The 18,625-nt window shown below is 41.1% G+C and overlaps 1 protein-coding gene and 1 long non-coding RNA gene across 4 annotated transcripts in view; one reads left to right on the top strand and one right to left on the bottom strand.

The window, feature by feature from the left end:
* Positions 1–4,248: 4,248 nt before the first annotated feature.
* Positions 4,249–18,625, top strand: part of LOC122874070 (voltage-dependent T-type calcium channel subunit alpha-1G-like) — a 42,635-nt gene continuing 28,258 nt past the window's right edge. Inside the window, exons 1-6 of one of the 3 annotated variants that reach the window (XM_044191602.1) lie at positions 4,249–5,052; positions 7,065–7,348; positions 14,589–14,682; positions 14,867–15,000; positions 15,405–15,502; positions 16,609–16,768. In XM_044191602.1, the coding sequence (XP_044047537.1) occupies positions 5,023–5,052; positions 7,065–7,348; positions 14,589–14,682; positions 14,867–15,000; positions 15,405–15,502; positions 16,609–16,768 (800 nt within the window). In that variant the 5' untranslated portion in view covers positions 4,249–5,022. The remainder of the gene's footprint in view (positions 5,053–7,064; positions 7,349–14,588; positions 14,683–14,866; positions 15,001–15,404; positions 15,503–16,608; positions 16,769–18,625) is intronic. The other 2 variants (XM_044191601.1, XM_044191603.1) reach the window with 2 other exon arrangements.
* Positions 5,062–10,192, bottom strand: LOC122874072. The gene is made up of 3 exons (XR_006377558.1): positions 9,335–10,192; positions 6,051–6,323; positions 5,062–5,202 (listed from the first exon to the last, which is right to left on the bottom strand). It is a non-coding gene; the product is annotated as an uncharacterized LOC122874072 (long non-coding RNA).

Consider the following 18,625-nt stretch of genomic DNA (forward strand, 5'->3'; position numbering starts at 1 on the left):
CTATGATTCCTAGAACTAATAAAAAGGATGGATCAACATTTTAGTTTAGTATGTTAGCATGTTAACATTGTCTGATTAGCACTAAACACATAGTACAGCCGAGGAGGATAGAATGCCATTAGTTTTGCAGGTTATGTGAAAAGTTAAGGGATCACCAAAGTTATTACAATTCATCCTGAGGGGAACATCAATGTCTGTACCAAATTTCGTGGTAATCCATCCAATAGTTGTTGTGACATTTTAGTTGAAAAAACAAATATCAACCTCATGGTGGCGCTTGAGGAAAAGTCAGAGGCGCGCTAAAGTCATTTAGGTGATTTTGTCTGGGAACCATGGATGTCATGAAAAAGTGGTGGAGTAAAGTAGTGTGTGTGCGCGCGTGTGTGTGTGTGTGTGTTCGCGCTTTGTATAAGGATGCGCCCTCAGGTGGTTGTCATGGCAATTTCAATGATTGATCAGGATTATTGATCTGTAATCGAATTCCCACAGTGTGTGTGTGCGTATTTGTGACAATGGCATGGAATAAAACCATTCCCCATATATAATGTTATGTGATGGTCACCATGGAAACACACCCAAGGGGCGCCTACCACACACTGATAATAATGTTTGGCCTAGATACCCATCCTCAACCGATAACAGAGGGAATGTATTTCTGCCTCTGTGTGTGTGTGTGTGTGTGCGTGTGTGTGTACATATTTCAGTGACTAATGTAAACCATTATTTGAACACCACAGTGACAGAGCGGGAGTAAAAAAAATGCATGAAATCATCCTGTGGAGCAGAAAGAGTCTTGCGTGAGTTACATGAGATACTAAGTGTGAGAAGGATGAGACGAACTGGAAGAAGAGGGAAAACGAATGGGAGTGGGAGTGGAAACACACAGCCAGGGGAGACCTAATAACAACCGATTACTACCAACACACACACACACACACACACACACAGAGGCTTCCAACAATGCTCATCAGTTTCCTTCTCAGGGAGAGTAAGATGTTAACCGTAGAGGTCTGTGTGAGTGTTTGTGTGGTTGTATGTGTTCTAGATATCTTAAACTCTGTTGTTGAGATACACTAAATGTTTGATGTATGCTGCTGCTGTAAGAGTTATGATAGCTGCGAGGAGTCTGTCTGCTGTGGGCAATGATTGCGTATGACACGGTGTTTCCCTGCTCTGAGTGAAAATCTAATCTTTAGCCACACTAGCCGTGAATCCATTCAGTCTGCAAGTCTAGTGCCAATCAACGGATAACAGTTTTCACTTGTCCACTTTAGTTCATGACAAGATACAAATGGGTGACAGATTAAAACAAAAACCAACATAAAGTTCAGTTGGTTTAGAAGAATAGTGTTCGTTCCACTAGTAGAGTTTCAGAGACTTGTACATCTAAACCAAGGTCTTTCTTCTTGCACTATAATTAAAAATACTCATATTACGCTAATATTGCACATACTGTACATACTATCTGTGCATACGTGTATAGGTATAATATATGTATATAAATAACTGTATATATTGTTTTTATTTTTATTCTATTGTAATTTTAAATATTTGTATATATGTTCGGTGTGTAGCGTAACTGTGATTTCATTGTGCAACTGTGTTGTTAAACGACAAATAAATGAACGCTGAACCTTGAAAGTGTCTCAGCAAGGTGTTGGGGCCTCCAGAACAGCTTGGGTGCTCCTCGGCATAGATGTACAAGTCTCTGAGACTCTACTGCTGGAATGAACACCATTCTTCTAAAAGATATTTCCTCATTTTGTGTTTTAATGATGGTGGTGGAGAGCACGGTCTCACACACCAAAATCCTTTTCACACTCATTAAACCATTTAGTGACCTCTTGTGCCCTGTATGGAAGCATCTGCATTTGTTATGTTTCTCTGCTCATTTATTCAGGTTTTTTATTTGTCACCTGTCTGTGCTGTAAACTAATGGCCACATTCCCATCAGCCTTAGTTGTATATTGAGATGAATGCTTACATAGCATGCTAACATGCTAGAGTTAGCAGGCTAATGAGCTAAATCTTAACATGTTACACTAACATCCTTACATGCTAAAACTTACAAGCTAAGATAATTTTAGCATGCTAGTAAGCTAAAGTTTTAAATATTACTTACTACTGTACAAGCTGTGAGTATATTAAAATGATAAATGACACATAGCATGCAACATGTCAGCTTAAAGCTTTGCCTAAGTACAGCTGAGGCTGATAAAGTGATGCGAATTGAGGGAACATGAAGAAAATTTTCAGCTTACATTATTTGCGCAAATTAACCTGTTGAAGTGTTTTACAGTAGGTGTTTATTTGCCCCAAACAGCCAAAGTAACAACTGTACAGACGTTAGCTGTAGCTAACTAGCAACATGCGCACCAACCGTGTGCATGGAGCGTGTCTTTTTGGGTGACTCGGATCTCAAAACTCAACAAGAACTTCAGGTATGTCTGTTAATTTCCTCCAGTGTAATAATATAATATTTCGCTCAAGTTGAGTTCATATGCAATCTCGCCTCCACTAAAATCTTCTTCACGTTCAGTCTGATCACACTTTGACAACATAGAGCTGAGCCTGAAAAGCTGAGTCTGAGATGTGAGGATAAACCCTTTTGATTTAGGTAACAACATGGCTTTTCCTCCAGCACAGCTAACTTAAATGTTTTGCCTCACTTGAAGGATCTAAGAATAGCAAAGTTGTCTGTCTATTTTTAATTCATTCAGATTTGTTTTCTAGCATGTAATGAGCATTATAGCCTGTCAGAGACATTATTGTGGGACTCTGTTTTCTGTTTAATGGAGTGTAAACATCAAACAAAACATCCCCAGAAAATTATTTGGAGGACATATGTAGATATTAAAAAATTAGCAGGAGAGCATTTACGACTAGTTCTCCCTGTAAGCTGTTTGCTTAGACCCACTGTATAATGTAGCTCTAATATTAGTTCCCAAAGTGGGATCCAGGGACTGCCAGGGGGCCTTCAGGGAATTGGATGGAGCCCCCAGAAAAATGAGCTTTAGTTCAGCATCAGCACTATTTTAAGACGTTAAGGATGCCTATTCTGCCTTTTTCACTCTCTGCCTTGTTGGTATCACCTCATTCTCACCTACTGTAAAATATACACGTCTTTTCTTTGATGAGGGTTCATAAGAAACATGTTATTTATAATATGGATATAAATTAAGTGAAAGTAAATTATGGACAATGCTGGAAAGTAATGAAAGTGCATTTACTCAGGAAGGCTAAACATAAGTACAATTTGAAGGTACTTAACCATTTTATGCCACTTTATACCTTTACTCCACTACATTTCAGAGAGAAATTTTAATTTTTTACTCCTAAATTTCAAGACATATAATCATCTAATAAAATATTATATGGTGTGATAGATTAAACCACCCCACATTAAATCCACCTTGATCAAGCTATGTGACATTAAATTACTGCTAACATGTGAATGCACCAGTAATAATTAACCCATAATATGAAGTATAAAAACTTAATGAACGGGGCTATTCTGCATAATGAGTGAATCGCACATTTACTTTTACAAGTAAAATATTGAATGCAGGACTTTAACTTTGTAATGGAGTATTTTTACATTATGGTATTGTTACTTTTACTTAAGTAAAGGATCTGGATACTTCTTCCACCACTATTATGGAAATGTTGTTTTATATAGTTCAGTATCCGTCATTAGTAATTCCTTGTCCTCTGAAACCTGTCATAGCATAAGCTGATTTCAAGGTATTGTGTGGGAGCTCTGCCACACCTCCAGGTTTAGTGAATCAACATCCCTCCTGAGTGTGACTGTGGAGCATCATCTCTTATATGACAGCAGCACCCTCCGCCCACACACACACACACACACACAGTCCGGGGTCGCTGGCTGGTGAGACAACCGCCAGGCAGAGACAGAAAGAGGGATATTGGGATGAGGTGTAGCCTACTGTGAGGCGGAGGAGAGGGGACAAGTCACATGCTCCATCAGTGTCAAGTTAACCAATGTTAAGAATAAAGATCTCCAGTCAAAACTTTCAAAATAAGACTGTTATTGAAAAAATACAGTGGCATATTATTATTATATATATATATATATATATATATATATATATATATATATATATATATATATATATATATATATATATATATATTTTTTTTTTTTTTTTTTTAATTTTATTTTATTTTTTCAAATTCACTCATCATTAGTCTGGGGCGGGGCCACACTGGATGGAAGCTATGAGGAAGCTCTACCCAAGATGTAGTAATTCAGGTCAACAACAGCAATTAAACAATCAAATCAAAAAGTCAGAATGAAATTAGTGAAATTTCCTGACAAATAGTTGGTTATTGATGGTAAACACTGCATAATGCATAGCATATTTAGCCTAACATTAGCCTAGTAGCAGCTAACCATCTGGTTGCCAAGGAAACAAAGTGCCCTGCTCCTAATGGTTGTGTTTGAGGCAGCCATTTAGGATTTTTTTCACTCTGAATAACTTGATACGTTTCTGTTTTATAATGTATACTAACTAAATGAAATCACAAGTTAAGTTACGTCTGTGTCTTTTTTAACCGAAATAAAAAAAATCAAACTATTAGTATTTCTCAAGACTACGGTAGAACTATACTGCAGTGCGTAGCTTCCGGGGGTAGGCTGTCTTATTTTGAAGGTAAAATCCGAGCATCTCCGGTCTGCCTCTCTCCGGCGAGCTTGACGCGGCTCTCCGTCTCCCCGGTGCGCCTGAACTCCGGTACCTGACACCTCAGAGCGTGTCCAGCGGCTGAGGGGACGCAGACGCACCGGGAGCCGCTTGGTCCTATTTAACTTTACTTTTGTTACAAAAACTTCTGCGTCACAGTCCTCTCTCATTTTTTTCTCCCTCTTCTTCATCTTCCCGACTGACGGACTGAGTTTGGATATCGGCAAAGGGGGGGGGAGGAGGCAGAGGACCAGCGGGCTGCTCTCAGATGGAGCACCAGGGCTCCGGGAGCTCAGGGCGCACGGCGGACCCGGAGTGAATGACGCTGGTGGATGGACGCTGCTCCCCGGTAAGGACGGCAGGCAAAGTTTTTGGTTTTTGTGCTATTATGTACTTTTTCTTTGCTCTCCTGTCCCGGGCACCGCGCTGGGTGAATGCCCGTGGCACAAAAGAAAATGTCCTGGTCCTATGATGTCGCTCCTTATCAATGGCGCTGTGGCTTCCACAAAAAAGGACAAAAAATATAAATTATATTCTCATAGGCAGTTATAAAGTGCTTGTGGTACTGTATAATAAGTTAGTGATCTTATCTTACTTTATGGGTTTTTTTACATCATATAATATCACAAAAACGTTGAGACTTATTTTAAGATGTTTGGTTTTATATCACTCTACAGTTTATTATAGGATTAATTAGACTGTTTTTCTTGGAGCGTTTCGAAGAGTAATGCTGGGAAATGCTGCCTCGATGTCGTCGGTATATGATACTGGTTGACCTACAGAAGGATGTATAATGTCAGTGTATAACACTAAGAGTAAAAATATGTTCTGGAGATTTGTTGTTTGCTCTGGTTTTATTGAGCATGAAGCTGCTGTAAATGTCTTGGTAAAGATTTTGGGCAATTTATGTATTTATAATGAGTGCACAGTATGAATATAAAACTTAATGATTTTCAGAGGTCTTACAGAGTTATGAATATATTTTGTTCTGGTGACTGGTTGAGATTCAATAGGATGATTTAATTTCCACAAGGCCTGGCAATGGAGGCTCATAATGAGTTTTTAAAATGTTTTAAAAGGACTCATCAGCAGGTTTTTAACTGTGCAGAAGAATGGCTTTCTTTTTTTTTCAGTGGTTAATTGATGTCCGCCCAACAGCTACTATTGAATCACAACAAAAAGCCTTAAACTGTGCGGCCCTGGACTCCTCGCACAGTCTAGGCTACGTGCCCATAATGAAAATACACAGGAAAGAAGGATACTGGCAGATTCAATCTCATTATTTTCATCAAACGCACACACACAGATACACTCCTCTCTACACTGTGAACTTGCATGCCAGCTTACCTGTAGTCCTGTCACATTGTAGGCAGATTATATATGCCTGCATGGACTCGTGGTTGGCCCTGACTTCTATTGTCATGAGTCTTCTTTATGCTTTTCAAATAATCCAGCTCTTGTACCAGCTTAATAACAAATTGGCCTGAATCTCTGGGGATCAGTAAGCACTGCAAAGAGCACACGGTGGACCAGTGGGGAGTGTTTGCTGTGTACTTGTGACAGTGTGGACTGTGTCACATGCTCCAACTCCCATCTTTTCCTGCCAAACGCCACTGCATACTGCCCAATAAAGCAGAAAATGTGATGAAATTAAAAAATGATATCTGAAGCCAAGACATGAATCCGCTCTTGTGAACACTGAGATTATCATTCAATTTGACATTTCCTACATGATATTCCAATGCTTCAAGAAATGCCAGTCAGTACCACAAAATTAACCACAGGCTGCTGTAGTTCGACAATGTTGCTGTGTTTCATGAGATTTTATCTTAAATTATAGCTAAAGGAAAAAATATATATATAAGTAACATTAAGCATCATGAGTTGAAATGTATTGTAAGAAACATCAACAATAATGCCCTGTTGTCATCACTGAATTGTGCAGCTGTAGGATTATAATGAAGGGGTCTAAGTGCTTCCTGTTGTCTGAACTGACTCAGAGTTTGCACCTTTGCTCACGTCTATTAGTTCATTCTGTTTGGATTTAGGTAGATTTATGTTTCCTGCACAGGACTGCTTTCTGGCTGTGATTCTTCTCCTGAAGGTCGCTTATTGTTTCAGAGAAAAACAGAGAAAGGTTGGGGTTTTTTTTTTAATGCTGCTTTGCTAGAGGGTAATGTGTCTCATGGACAGGATGGCAGGCTTGACAGTCAGCTCGGTTTCCGGTTTGTTTTGGGGAGCTGCAGTGTCAGCCGCAAGGCAGCACAGCAGAAACACACACGTTCACACAGATACACACACACGAATCCATATGTTGCCATGTCCTGAACAGTCTGCTGGTGCCCCTGCGCGCTCTTTTAGGTTCAGGCTGTTCACAGCATGGCCATGACGGGCACCCAGGAGCCAGACCTGTATGAGCAGCACAGACGACCAACGCAGAAGGAAGGGGATGAGGAGGAGGGGGAGAAGGTGCATGTGTCAGTTGAGGGAGAGGAGAGGGAGCAGGACGGGGAGGAAGAGGAGGAAGAGGAGGAGGAGGAGGAAAAGGAGGAGCTGCCGTACCCCTCTCTAGCACCAGTGGTTCTTTTGGTTCTGACCCAAACCAGCCCACCCCGCTCCTGGTGCCTTCGAGCTGTCTGCCACCCATATCCTTCACCGCCGGGAGTGCACCCGGAGCACTGTGAACATGTCTGTGTTTGTGCGTGTGAGTGTGTTTCTGTTTATAATGTGAGAGAGACATTGTGTTTCAGCTCTGTGCTTTCTCAAATCCGTTGTACCTACAAGGAACCTAGCGCCTAGATGTTTACTTTACGTGTAAACACAAGGGAGACAGGAAAAGGGACAGTATTGTCCATGTCTGTGTGTGTGTCTGTGTGTGTGTGTATGGGTGTTTGGAAGACCTCAGGTATTTCCTTGGACCCATTAGCTGTAGGAAAAGATGGCTAACATTTTTCCCTGATTGGAGGTTTCCATAGTGACAAGCCCTAATGAATCTCCAGGGTTACAGTCGCCTGTCAGTAGCATTGTTACTGGCCTCCGTTTATACAGCAGAAGGAGTCACAAATAGTAAGAACTCACGATGCCTCCCGAAACTCGTTCTGCTTCTGTCTTCATCGTCTCACCTCCCATTCTCCTCCCTGTCTCTCACTTTCTTTCTCAACCTCTATCCACTTCTGCTGTAGACGTGAAGGTGTGAGTGTGTGTATGTGTGTAGTTATCAGCGTTCTAGTGTGTGTGAGCAGCTATGAATACTCCGAAGCATGCATAAACGTCAGCAACACCTCAGGGATTTGTCAAGGCTTTCCAAATTGAATATTTTCCACTGCTTATGACTCTATGTCTGCATGCCTATGTGTGTGTGTTCCTCTGCTTGTGCGTGCGCGTGTCGTCGTGTGCTTGTGCACATCTGCTGGTATTTGCCACTGTCAGCACTCTGTGTACTCTATAAAATATAAATACATAATTGCTGAATAAATAAAACGTACACCAAGAGGAAAAGAAGAAAAAAAAAACTACAAATGCCATGAACTAAACTCTTCTGTAGCCTGCTGGGCTGTTACCATGGTCACATCCCAGAACATTGTACACTCACTGTGTCAGCACTAACTTACTGGACACACTCAAAAACACACACACACACACACACACACACACACACACACACACACACACACACACACGTGCGAGCACGCACACACACAAGCAAGTGAATGCCCTCACACAAACGAGGGAATCTCCCATGGAGAGGCTCTTTAGAGGAATCACCTGGTTGCTTGGCAACAGCGTAGCTCTGCCCCGACGGCCCGGTTACTTCCGATTGCAGTATTTGTTTGTTTTTGTGTGTGTTTGCGTGTCTGTCTGTCTTCCTATCCGTTTGTGTGTCCATACAGCTCTGGCATGTGTCCCATTTTATGTTTATTCATATATTCTTCTATACTTTATACTTATACAGTGTGTGTGTGTGTCTGTGAGTGATCTGCGGGGGAAGTAATGTGGGTGGACGTTGTTCGACAGGGACATTAATGTGAGCGCACTGGGGGGAGCAGTCCCCACGAGCTGTAAGTCCCATTTTTCCTGAGGTGACCCCTCCTTCCTTTTTGCCTTTTTTTGGACTCAGTACGTATTACAAATTAATTTCCTATCTCCTTTCCTTCCATTTCCTCCGTCTTAGAAACACAGTCATCCTCCTTTGTGCAATGTTTACAACATACTGTACATCTCTCCACCCTACAGCACATCTAACAAATTTATTTGGAACAAAAACAAGATTAGCTTTTGCTATTATATAACATTCTCTTGTAGTCCTTCCAAGCTATATTGATTTGTGTTATATCCTGTGTCTTTGGGAGGAGACGTAAGATTCACTGTAAGTGTGGAACAAGCGGCCTATACTTTGTGAGGCGCTGAGCTTTCCATGTGGCAGTCATCATGCTCCTTTAAAGTGTAACATATGACACACACAGAAACACGCACACACGTGGGGAGGTGTGGGGGTAAGCACACATACACACACACATATACACCACACACACACAGAAGATATAACTTATTCAGCAGTGTATGAAACATTCAGAGCGTTTCCTTTTGTTTAAAGATGAGAAAAGCTGTATCTGTCACTCTCATACAAGTACCTTTTTTCTCTGCCTGCCTTTCTTCTTCTGCTCTCCCTCTCTTTTCTTCTTTCGCTCATCCCTCTTTACTCAGTATCAATCCCTTGCCCTCCTATTTATTCCTCTCACTTTTCCTTTTTCTAAACTGCCTCTTTACAGGGTTGAGGTGTGTGCGTATGTGTAAGGGGGGGTGATAGGGCGACAACGATGGATAGGAGGAGGTCTTACTCAAAGTAGGGTGAGCTGTCAGAATCAATTCAGCCAATTAACACAATTCCAGCAAGTGTTTCCATGGTTACCAGCTGTCACACTCGTAGGGGGGTGGAGCCAGAGGACTTGACAACTTGACAGTAACTTAACTTTGCCCGACGTCATTTCAGACACTCTCTCCCTCTCTCTTGCACACACACACACACCCACTCTGCACATGACAGACTTTGAGCTTAACTAGGTTATGTTTAATCAAGTCTATGTGTATGGAGTCCACAGTGTAAGCGTGTGTCCAAGCAGCAAAGAGCATGAGGAAACTAGTGAGCAGGTTGCTCATTCATACACAGTTGTTCATATTTTTTAGATCAAAACCACTTTCAAGTAAGGCACCCTTTATGGGGTTTATAAGTTGTAACTAATGGCTTTATTAATGGTTAATAAAACATTTACCAATGCATTATACATCAGTTATATGTCATTAATAATGTAATAATGTAAACAACTTTTGTGTTGTCAGGTTGTGAAAAGTCCCTTTTGCTGGTGTTGAGGCTTACACCAGCACGAACATTGCACTTGCTTTGTCTTTTGAGGTAGCTCTTAAATTCATCAGGAGGACCACTATTAATGACATACCAATGCAATAACTGCAGACTTGAAAGCCTATAAGAAAGGGACAAACTCGTGACACTTTATTAATGACTTACTAACATTTGTAACTGCACTTAAATGTCATGCAGGTCATGAGTTTATCTTTATAAAATCAGGTCTGAAATTATAAAAAATTATAAATGTGAGTAAGTCATTTATGTGTATTTATTCAGATTTTGTGTTTGTGTCACACATACAAAGTACAATCAGAAAGAAAAAAACGTACAGAAACAGATCTTTTCACAAGAAAAAAGCTACAAAAAAAGATATATTAAAAATAAAGTCCATGAAGTTCATGAATGAATCCTTCAACTTTGGTTTTCCCTTTATTAAAAATGTAAATTTTTCCATAGAAGACCAGCTTGATAGACCTTTTAACCATTGACTAAGAGTTGTTTTTATGGGTTTTTCAAAAAACCCAGCAATCATTTATTTGCCATTAAGATATTTGATCATAAATCAAAGTATTGGATAAATGAAAGTTTTGACCTGATGATGGCGCTACATGAAAAGTCAGGGGATCACAACAGTGATGACAATTCATACTGGGTGACATGAATGTGTGTACCAAATTTCATGGCAATTCATCAAATTATTATTGCTACTTTTTTGTTAAAAGATTTTTTTTTTTTTTGCCTTTATTGGATAAAAAAGTAAAGTGGCAATCAAACCAGGGATGCCACGTCCATGTGGCATGCGCCCCAACCATCCAGCCATCAGGACGCCCCATAATTGTTGATACTTTTCACTCAAAACCACAAATGTGAACCTCATGATGGCGCTAGAGAAAAAGTCAAAGGATCACCAAAGTCATTAGGATCCATCCTCTGGGTACCTGGGATATCTGTACCAAATTTCACGGCAATCCATCCAGTAGTTGTTGAAATAGTTCAGTCTGGACCAAAGTGGTGAACCAATCAACAAACCCACTGACATTGCCATCCATAGCGCCATTCTGCTAGCATGGCTAATGAAAATATACCTTTAGTTAAGAAGTCATTAATAAGGACGTACGGGATTCTCACTTTGTGATAAGTCAGCGGGTCTGCAATTATAAATGTTAGTATGTCATTAGTGAAGGGATTTTACAACAATCCATCAAGTCTGCAATAAGTAAATGTTAATAAGCCAGCAATAAATGGGTTTTGGTTCTGCTCTGCAGAGCTTTTCTTGAAGGTAAATGGTCAGATGGTCCACTGGTGAGGTCTTCCTGATTAACTTAAGAGTTAGGTAAAAAGACAAAGCAAGTGTTATGCTGGATCAGGATATTACACCACCCAAATAGATTTTTACAACCTGGTATATAAAGCTATAAATGACAACTTCTAACCTCTTTTTTTTATAAAGGGTGCGATATGAGACCGTGATACCACACTGGAAAATCTAAAACCTTCTCTGGCCATATCCCGTGTGTATCAAGATGGCATACGTGTCCCTATGGATAATCCTTTTAAGTTAATGAACTTTGCGTATGTTCCTGCACGCTGGCCTTAGCATGTGTATCCCAGCCAAGGGTGGGATGATGCCAGAAAGATCAGGGTGATGTGATCTGATTTGATTTATAATGTCTGCCTGACCTTTATTACCTGTGTTGGCACTCGAGGAGAGAGAGTTCGAGAGGGGGAGAGCATGGGAGACGAGGAGGGGGGGTTGGAGAGGGAGGAAGATGAGAGGATGAGGCAATTAAAGAGAGAAGACAAAACATGGAGGCCACGTAACATTTCCAGTTGTTTACACTTAAGAGCTCAAATTGTCAGGGTCTTAACCTCTCTCATCCTGCTGTTCAACTGTGCTTTTTTTTACTGAGGCATCTAGCCATTTTTCATCACCCCATCTCTAATTGCCCTTGTTTCTTGCCCCCTCTTTTTTCTCATCCACCTCTCCCTTACTGTAGCTATATGTTTCTCTCACCCTGTCCGTCGCTCTGCCTCTCCATCTCTCTGAAGATGTTAATTATTAAGTGCAGTTGTAGTTTATCTGTTGGCTGAGACTCAGGTTTCTGACAGAGAGACTAAAGCTCTACCCAAGGGCAGTCAGATATGGAGATGGCAGAAACAGCTGGGGAGGGCGCCGAGCAAAAGCAGTCCAGAGAGAAAGGAGAGTGTATCTACACGGGAGAGGATGAGAGAGGCAAAAAAGATATGCAAGAAATTATATGGAATGAAGATGGGAAATTATACCGCACTATATTGAGGAAGAGGGACAGACGGAGAGCAGGAGGAGCGGAGCGCAGAGAAAAATAATTGGGCCAAAGAGAGGGGAAAAGGCTGTAGAGGAAAATGAGAGATGATAGAGGGAAAGGTTGAGTGTGAGAGGAGATAAAATGAAAGCAATGGAGAGAGTGAAACAGAGAGACAGAGGAGGGGACGTTCCCTCTGTGTTTCATCCCTGATGTTGAATGATGGACCAAATGTGGAAATACTATCCCATCTCATCCATCACTCACACCTTGACCCTGCCCCGTCCCTTGTTTAACTATGCGTGCATGTGTCTATGTGTGTTTGAGTGTGTGTTATATGGACATGCAGGGTTATTTAAGATGCTGTAATTTATACTAGACGGAGCAGGATTAAAACGACCCTCCTCAGCATTGAGGAAATGAAGGATGCTTCAGCAGGTGCTGAAGGGCTGAAGGACATCATTTTCTATTGTGTATGTGTGTGTTTATGTGTGTGTTTGTATTAATTGTGTTCCAGTCCAGACAGGATGCAAGCGGATTTTGAAACTCAGAAGTCAGTTCCCACGGTGAGATGGGGGTTCCCATGGCAACCACAGCAAAGGGAGGACACTGGATTACCCTCCCTCTCTCTCTCTCTCTCTCTCTCTCACTCTCTCTCTCTCTCTGTCTCAAGGGTGATAAAGGATTGTACTCTCATTAATTTTTCCGCCCTCTTGAGAGCAAAGTGTCCGGGCAGGGGACTCTGTGTGTAAGCGCGCGTGTGTGCGCACATGTGTCAGTGTATATGTGTCCATTCATGTGCATGCTCCGGGCATTGTTATGTATGCATCCTTGGCTCTTGAATACATCCTTGTCATCCATTCAGCAGTTTTCACATTTGCACTCAAATGTGAGTGTGTATGTTTGCGTCTGTGTTTGTATGAAGCCAACACAATCTTTCCTTTAACTTTCTACTTCAGACTATTTTCCCTTTTAAACCTCCGTGCTTTTCACTTCTGAGCCATGATCCTTCTTCCAGTTTGACAGCTAGCAAGCAACACAGATGCACAAATACACACCCTATGCCAGTTTACACTTAGACTGACTTCAAATGTCTTACCGAGTGTTTCATGGTAGCTGTCTCGCTTTTGTAGTTGTGAATATTAAACATGTCAAACTGTCCTGTCAGAAGTTGTGCTTATAAATTAAAGTAAGCTTATTATTGCAACTTTCTACCCTTATAAAAAATGTCTTTTAGGTTAGTACATTCAGTTATGTGCTTGCAAATTTGATTTAACAAGCTGTGAGGCATAACATTCACACATGGAGTTGTGTGTGCGTGCTCAGACAGATATTTTCTAAGTTCAGTCTAGTAATGTTTTGTACACTGCAAGATAGACGTGGCTGGACCTTGAACGTCTACCAGTCAGGTTCCTCAGGATTTCCTCTGGGTTGCTACAGACATTACCATTGGCTGGATACAGGTGGGTGACAAATCAAAAGAAAAGCCTGAATAAATGAATGGAGAAACATAATGAATGTAGATGATTCCACAAAGGGCACGAGGGGTTGGTTGAATGGTTTGAATGGAAACTCTGTGAATCATATCCTATGGTCTTCGCAGTCACCAGATCTCAATTGGAGACTTTGGAGTGACGTATTAGACAGTGCTCTCCACCATCATCATCAAAACACCAAATAAGGAAATATATTTTGGAAGAATGGTGTTTATAACTCCAGTAGAGTTCCCGAGACTTTTTGACAAAGAGCATTGAAGCTGTTCTGGCAGCTTGTGGTGGCCCTAGTGGATTAGTGGATGTGCCAATAAATTGCACTTCAGGGATCCACAGTGTGCGGACCCTTTTTCATGTTTTCATTGCTGTCTTATATTGGTCCAGCACATGACTTAAATGGTATTTGGATGTGCGCGACTATTATGTATAGCTTGTGGTGGCCCAACACTTTATTAAAACACTTTGTTGTTTTTTTAAAAAGTTGTCACCCATCTGTAATTCCATTAATCAAATCTTAACTAGAGCCAGAAATGTATAATTTGGGAAAAGGGCAGGACACCTGGGTGGAGCTGAAGTGGGACATGCAAGCAGCAATCTACTTGTTGTGATGGGCTGAGACTCCTGTCAATCAACCTACTGAGCTAGATTTACAAGCACCGCTTCATCAATTGTGCTGATATTGGATATTGTTATTGTAATCAATGTTCAAAGTCTGCCATGGTGTTGATCCTTAACCTTGTGTCACATGGTTTGAGCGTGTGAGCATTTTGGCCATCCTGCTGAACTGTGTGACTCTAGGGATGTTCCAGCCCTGTGACCACACCCCTTTCCTGCTGCAGGTAAAGCACACACACGCATTCACACACTCACACACACACAATCTGAAATTACAGACTAATTATGTTCAGCTGTGAGACTTTATTATCAAGGGTCTGAAAAGTTTTTGCTTTAATTTTTTCCTAGTTAATCAGTTTACACTAATCCTCTGGGTGTGCTTGTGTGTGTGTGTGTGTTTGTGTGCAGGCTCTGGATGATGGGATCTTTGTGTTTTTTGCCGGGGAAATGCTGATGAAGATGGTGGCTCTTGGGGTCATAGGTCAGAGCGGTTACCTAGGTGACACATGGAACAGATTGGACTTCTTCATTGTTATAGTGGGGTGAGTGTTTGACAGACGCACACACCCGCATGCACATGTACACACGCGCATCTGACATTAAATATGAGCCAACAGTGTGTGTGTATGTGTGTGTTTTGTGTAAAGCTTAGACACTTGTTTAATGCCAGTTAAATGTCAAGCGTGTGTGTGCGCGTGCTTAGACGTACCGGCAGAAGTGTGTGTGTGTGTGTGTGTGTGTGTGTGTGTGTGTGAAGGCTCCGTAGAATGACAATGGCATCATTCGGCCCGGAGAGACAGAGACCTCAGTGATTGGTAGTTAAAAGGCTATGTATCCCAGAGACAGTGCACTGCGTTCTGCTGGATTCCCTGTAGACGTTTAGGGTTTGCCAAGGTCAGGCTAATCAGGATGCCAGTGACACAGCGGTGGCTTTCCCTCTCTGCAGAATGCTGGAGTACTCACTTGATGGACACAACGTCAGCCTATCAGCTATCAGGACAGTCCGGGTTCTCCGCCCACTGCGAGCCATCAACAGAGTTCCCAGTGAGTTTTTCTCCTTTTTCCTACTACATACACTGCGCTCACAAAGTTTTAGGACCGTTTTTTTATTGTCTTTCATTGTTTTGGCTCTGTGCTCAAGCACATTGGATTTTAAATTAAACAGTGACTGTGAGGTGAAAGTGCTGACTTTTAAAGTGTGTTCACATCCAATTTGGGTGAACAGTACAGGACTCTCCTGACTGTAGGACAATGCAGCAGGTCAAAGACTGTAAACAGAGAAGCGAGAAGGCAACTAAGGAGATTTTTATGGTCAAACTGTATAATGTTCTTGACTGGACAAGTCGCTGACTTGTCACTAACTAATCGTGTGTTTCACTTGCTGAAGACCAGATTGAAGGCAAAAAGCAAGACTTCTTTCAGGTTATGTTAGCTTGTCCAATCAACTTTCTGTCCTCTATAATTGGTGGACCATGTATAAAATGGGATGCTACACTGTTCATCTGATGTGGAAACACCCTCAGTTGAAAGTCAGCAACCTCATTAGTCACAGCCAAGACAATGAAAAATGTGTCTCTGTCCTTGTACTCTCTGGCTGCACTGTAAATTCCACTTCATTTCTTTAACTCCTCAAAGCTGCCAAGCTATTAACAGCTGCAGCTTTCCTTTTGATGCACGCATGTATAAACAAATCAGGACACAGTGAACAAAGTCATGGAAATCATTGTGATGCTCAGGTTGTTTGCTACAGCTCGGTGCACAAACTGGCCAGCCAACTTTTGTTTTTTTACTACACCTTGTGACCTTGGCACAACTCAGACTGAGTTCTTGTAAAATGGGAGAGTGTGTTAGAAGTAGCCAAGTCTCAAAGCAGTAAGGAGAAAGATTTTGTATCTGCTCTTCAGCAGAGTTGAGTGGAGGCCAATTATCGGTGTTTGAATTCTAATTATTTGCCATTCAATTAATTGCACTGCTCCAGTTTTGTGCAGAATACATTAAGAGATTTCTCCTGTCTGGCCAACACTTCCTGTGACTGACATTTTGCTAAAGTGTAGGGTTACAAGTGGATCTTTGCTAGTCTGTAGTGTCTAGTGCGCAGTTGCTTATGGTGTTTGTGCTGTATGTGTGTGTGTGTTTATGTGTGTTGGTAGGTATGCGTATCCTGGTGACACTCCTCCTAGACACACTTCCCATGCTGGGCAACGTGCTGGCACTGTGCTTCTTTGTCTTCTTCATCTTCGGCATCGTTGGCGTGCAGCTGTGGGCGGGGCTACTGAGGAACCGTTGTTTCATGGGAGAGGATGTCAAGATGTGAGTTACTATAGTAACCGGCAGATGTCACAACAAGGGATGCTCTGGCCTCATTACTCTGAACCTTGTCTCAAAAGTTGGCTCACAACTGATTATCTTCTTTCACCCAGCTATTATTTCTAAGAAGGGATCAATATCACAGATAGTCTGATCTTGTTTATTCACTAATCAGCTCTGTCTCTGTCAGTCTGGGAGGAAGTAAATGTGTAAATTTGTTTCCTGCTGAAACCTCCAGCATTAGAGATCACAAATCAAGGGATTAAGGAGGCTAAGTGAATTTTGTGTATCGTTATTCAGGGACTCTCAGTGGCTGTTTCAGCACAACCCTTCAGAGTTTCTCTGTCACTCCTGTTCTCTCCTACATGATCCCTCATGTCATGCTTGATCACTGTCTAACTGACACTGTTACACCATCACTCTCACTCCCACTCCCACTCACATGTTCACACACGATCATATAATATCACATAACATCAGATAACATCATGTTCACCTCCTGGTCTCACATCTGCTCAACCATCCCGCTTAGATGATAATCCCTGACAGTGGCATGGTGGTTTATGAAGAGGTAGGGGTGCATCAAAGAATCCTTTATACTGTTGTACTATTTGGAGTAGTCAGATACGATTAATCAATAGTTGTAAAATGAATGTACAGTTACTACTGTATCTGAACACTTACTAATAATAATAAACTTTATTTATATAGCAGCTTTCAACACAAATGTTACAAAGTACTTTACAACGGTAAAACACAATAGAACAAATCTACACCACCATTAAATATAATACAGCAAATAAAAGTACAGTGAATAAAATGAAACAAAATACCCTACCTGGAAAAATTTAACTTTGGGCTGACATTAATAAAAGGATTTTTTAAAAAGATAAGTTTTAAGAAGTGATTGTGATTTAAGAGTAACTCAGTTACTAGCCAGCAATTCTCTGTTGTCACATTGGAGAACCTTAGACTCAAACTAGTTCAGTTTATTATGACTGTAACAGCATTATGTCAGACAAAAACAGAAGCATCAGCACGGACCAAAAGTGATGAACGCCTTGAAAAGCAAAAACTTTTTTATTATTAAAATTTTATCACCGAAGCAGGAGTCTGCTAACATGCATTTCTAACATGCCACAGCTGTATCGAGAAAGGCAGTATCATATTGTTATTGGCTCTTGCCTTAATCGCATGTGGTCACATTAGCCTGCTGTATAGTACCCAATACATTTTTACTCAAAACTAGTCCTTCTCTAGATTTTATTTTCAGTTAGCAATTTGGATTTTTTTCCTGCTTCATAAACAACAAAATGACCCTTCCTAATAAGAAGTGAGGGAGCACCGCTCCTCTGTGACCTCCCTCTACACCACAGATGATTGATTGCTTATCTCTCCACTGCACCCTCACTCCCTCTTTTCTTCGTTTCCCTTCATCTGTATTTTTCGCTCTGTTTCCTCATTTCCTCCTTCAGCACCCTTGTGTATTTCATACTGTCTTTCTGTTTTTTCCATAAAACAGACCTTTAGTACAAAACAAAAGGTTGATAAAATGATTTATCTTCCCAAAAATTGTCCAAACTTTATCCAAATTTGTTTGTATTTCAGGTCTATTTTTTTTTGTTGTAGCATAAGACTGGCGATATTCTATATTTTTCATTATTGTCAATAAAATCCATGATAGGACCAAAACCAACAATGGATTGATTTGACTAACAAGTATCATTTGTGTAGCCAAAGCCTGACACAGCTTATTCCTCTGCGCCATAGAGCTCCATTGTTGTCCAAAAACTATTATTAGTGAGCCCCACCTTTGCACTGGGTGATACTTAAATGAACATGGGCACTTTAGTCAATCTC

Source organism: Siniperca chuatsi, linkage group LG3 (assembly GCF_020085105.1).
Source record: "Siniperca chuatsi isolate FFG_IHB_CAS linkage group LG3, ASM2008510v1, whole genome shotgun sequence".
NCBI lineage: Eukaryota > Metazoa > Chordata > Actinopteri > Centrarchiformes > Sinipercidae > Siniperca > Siniperca chuatsi.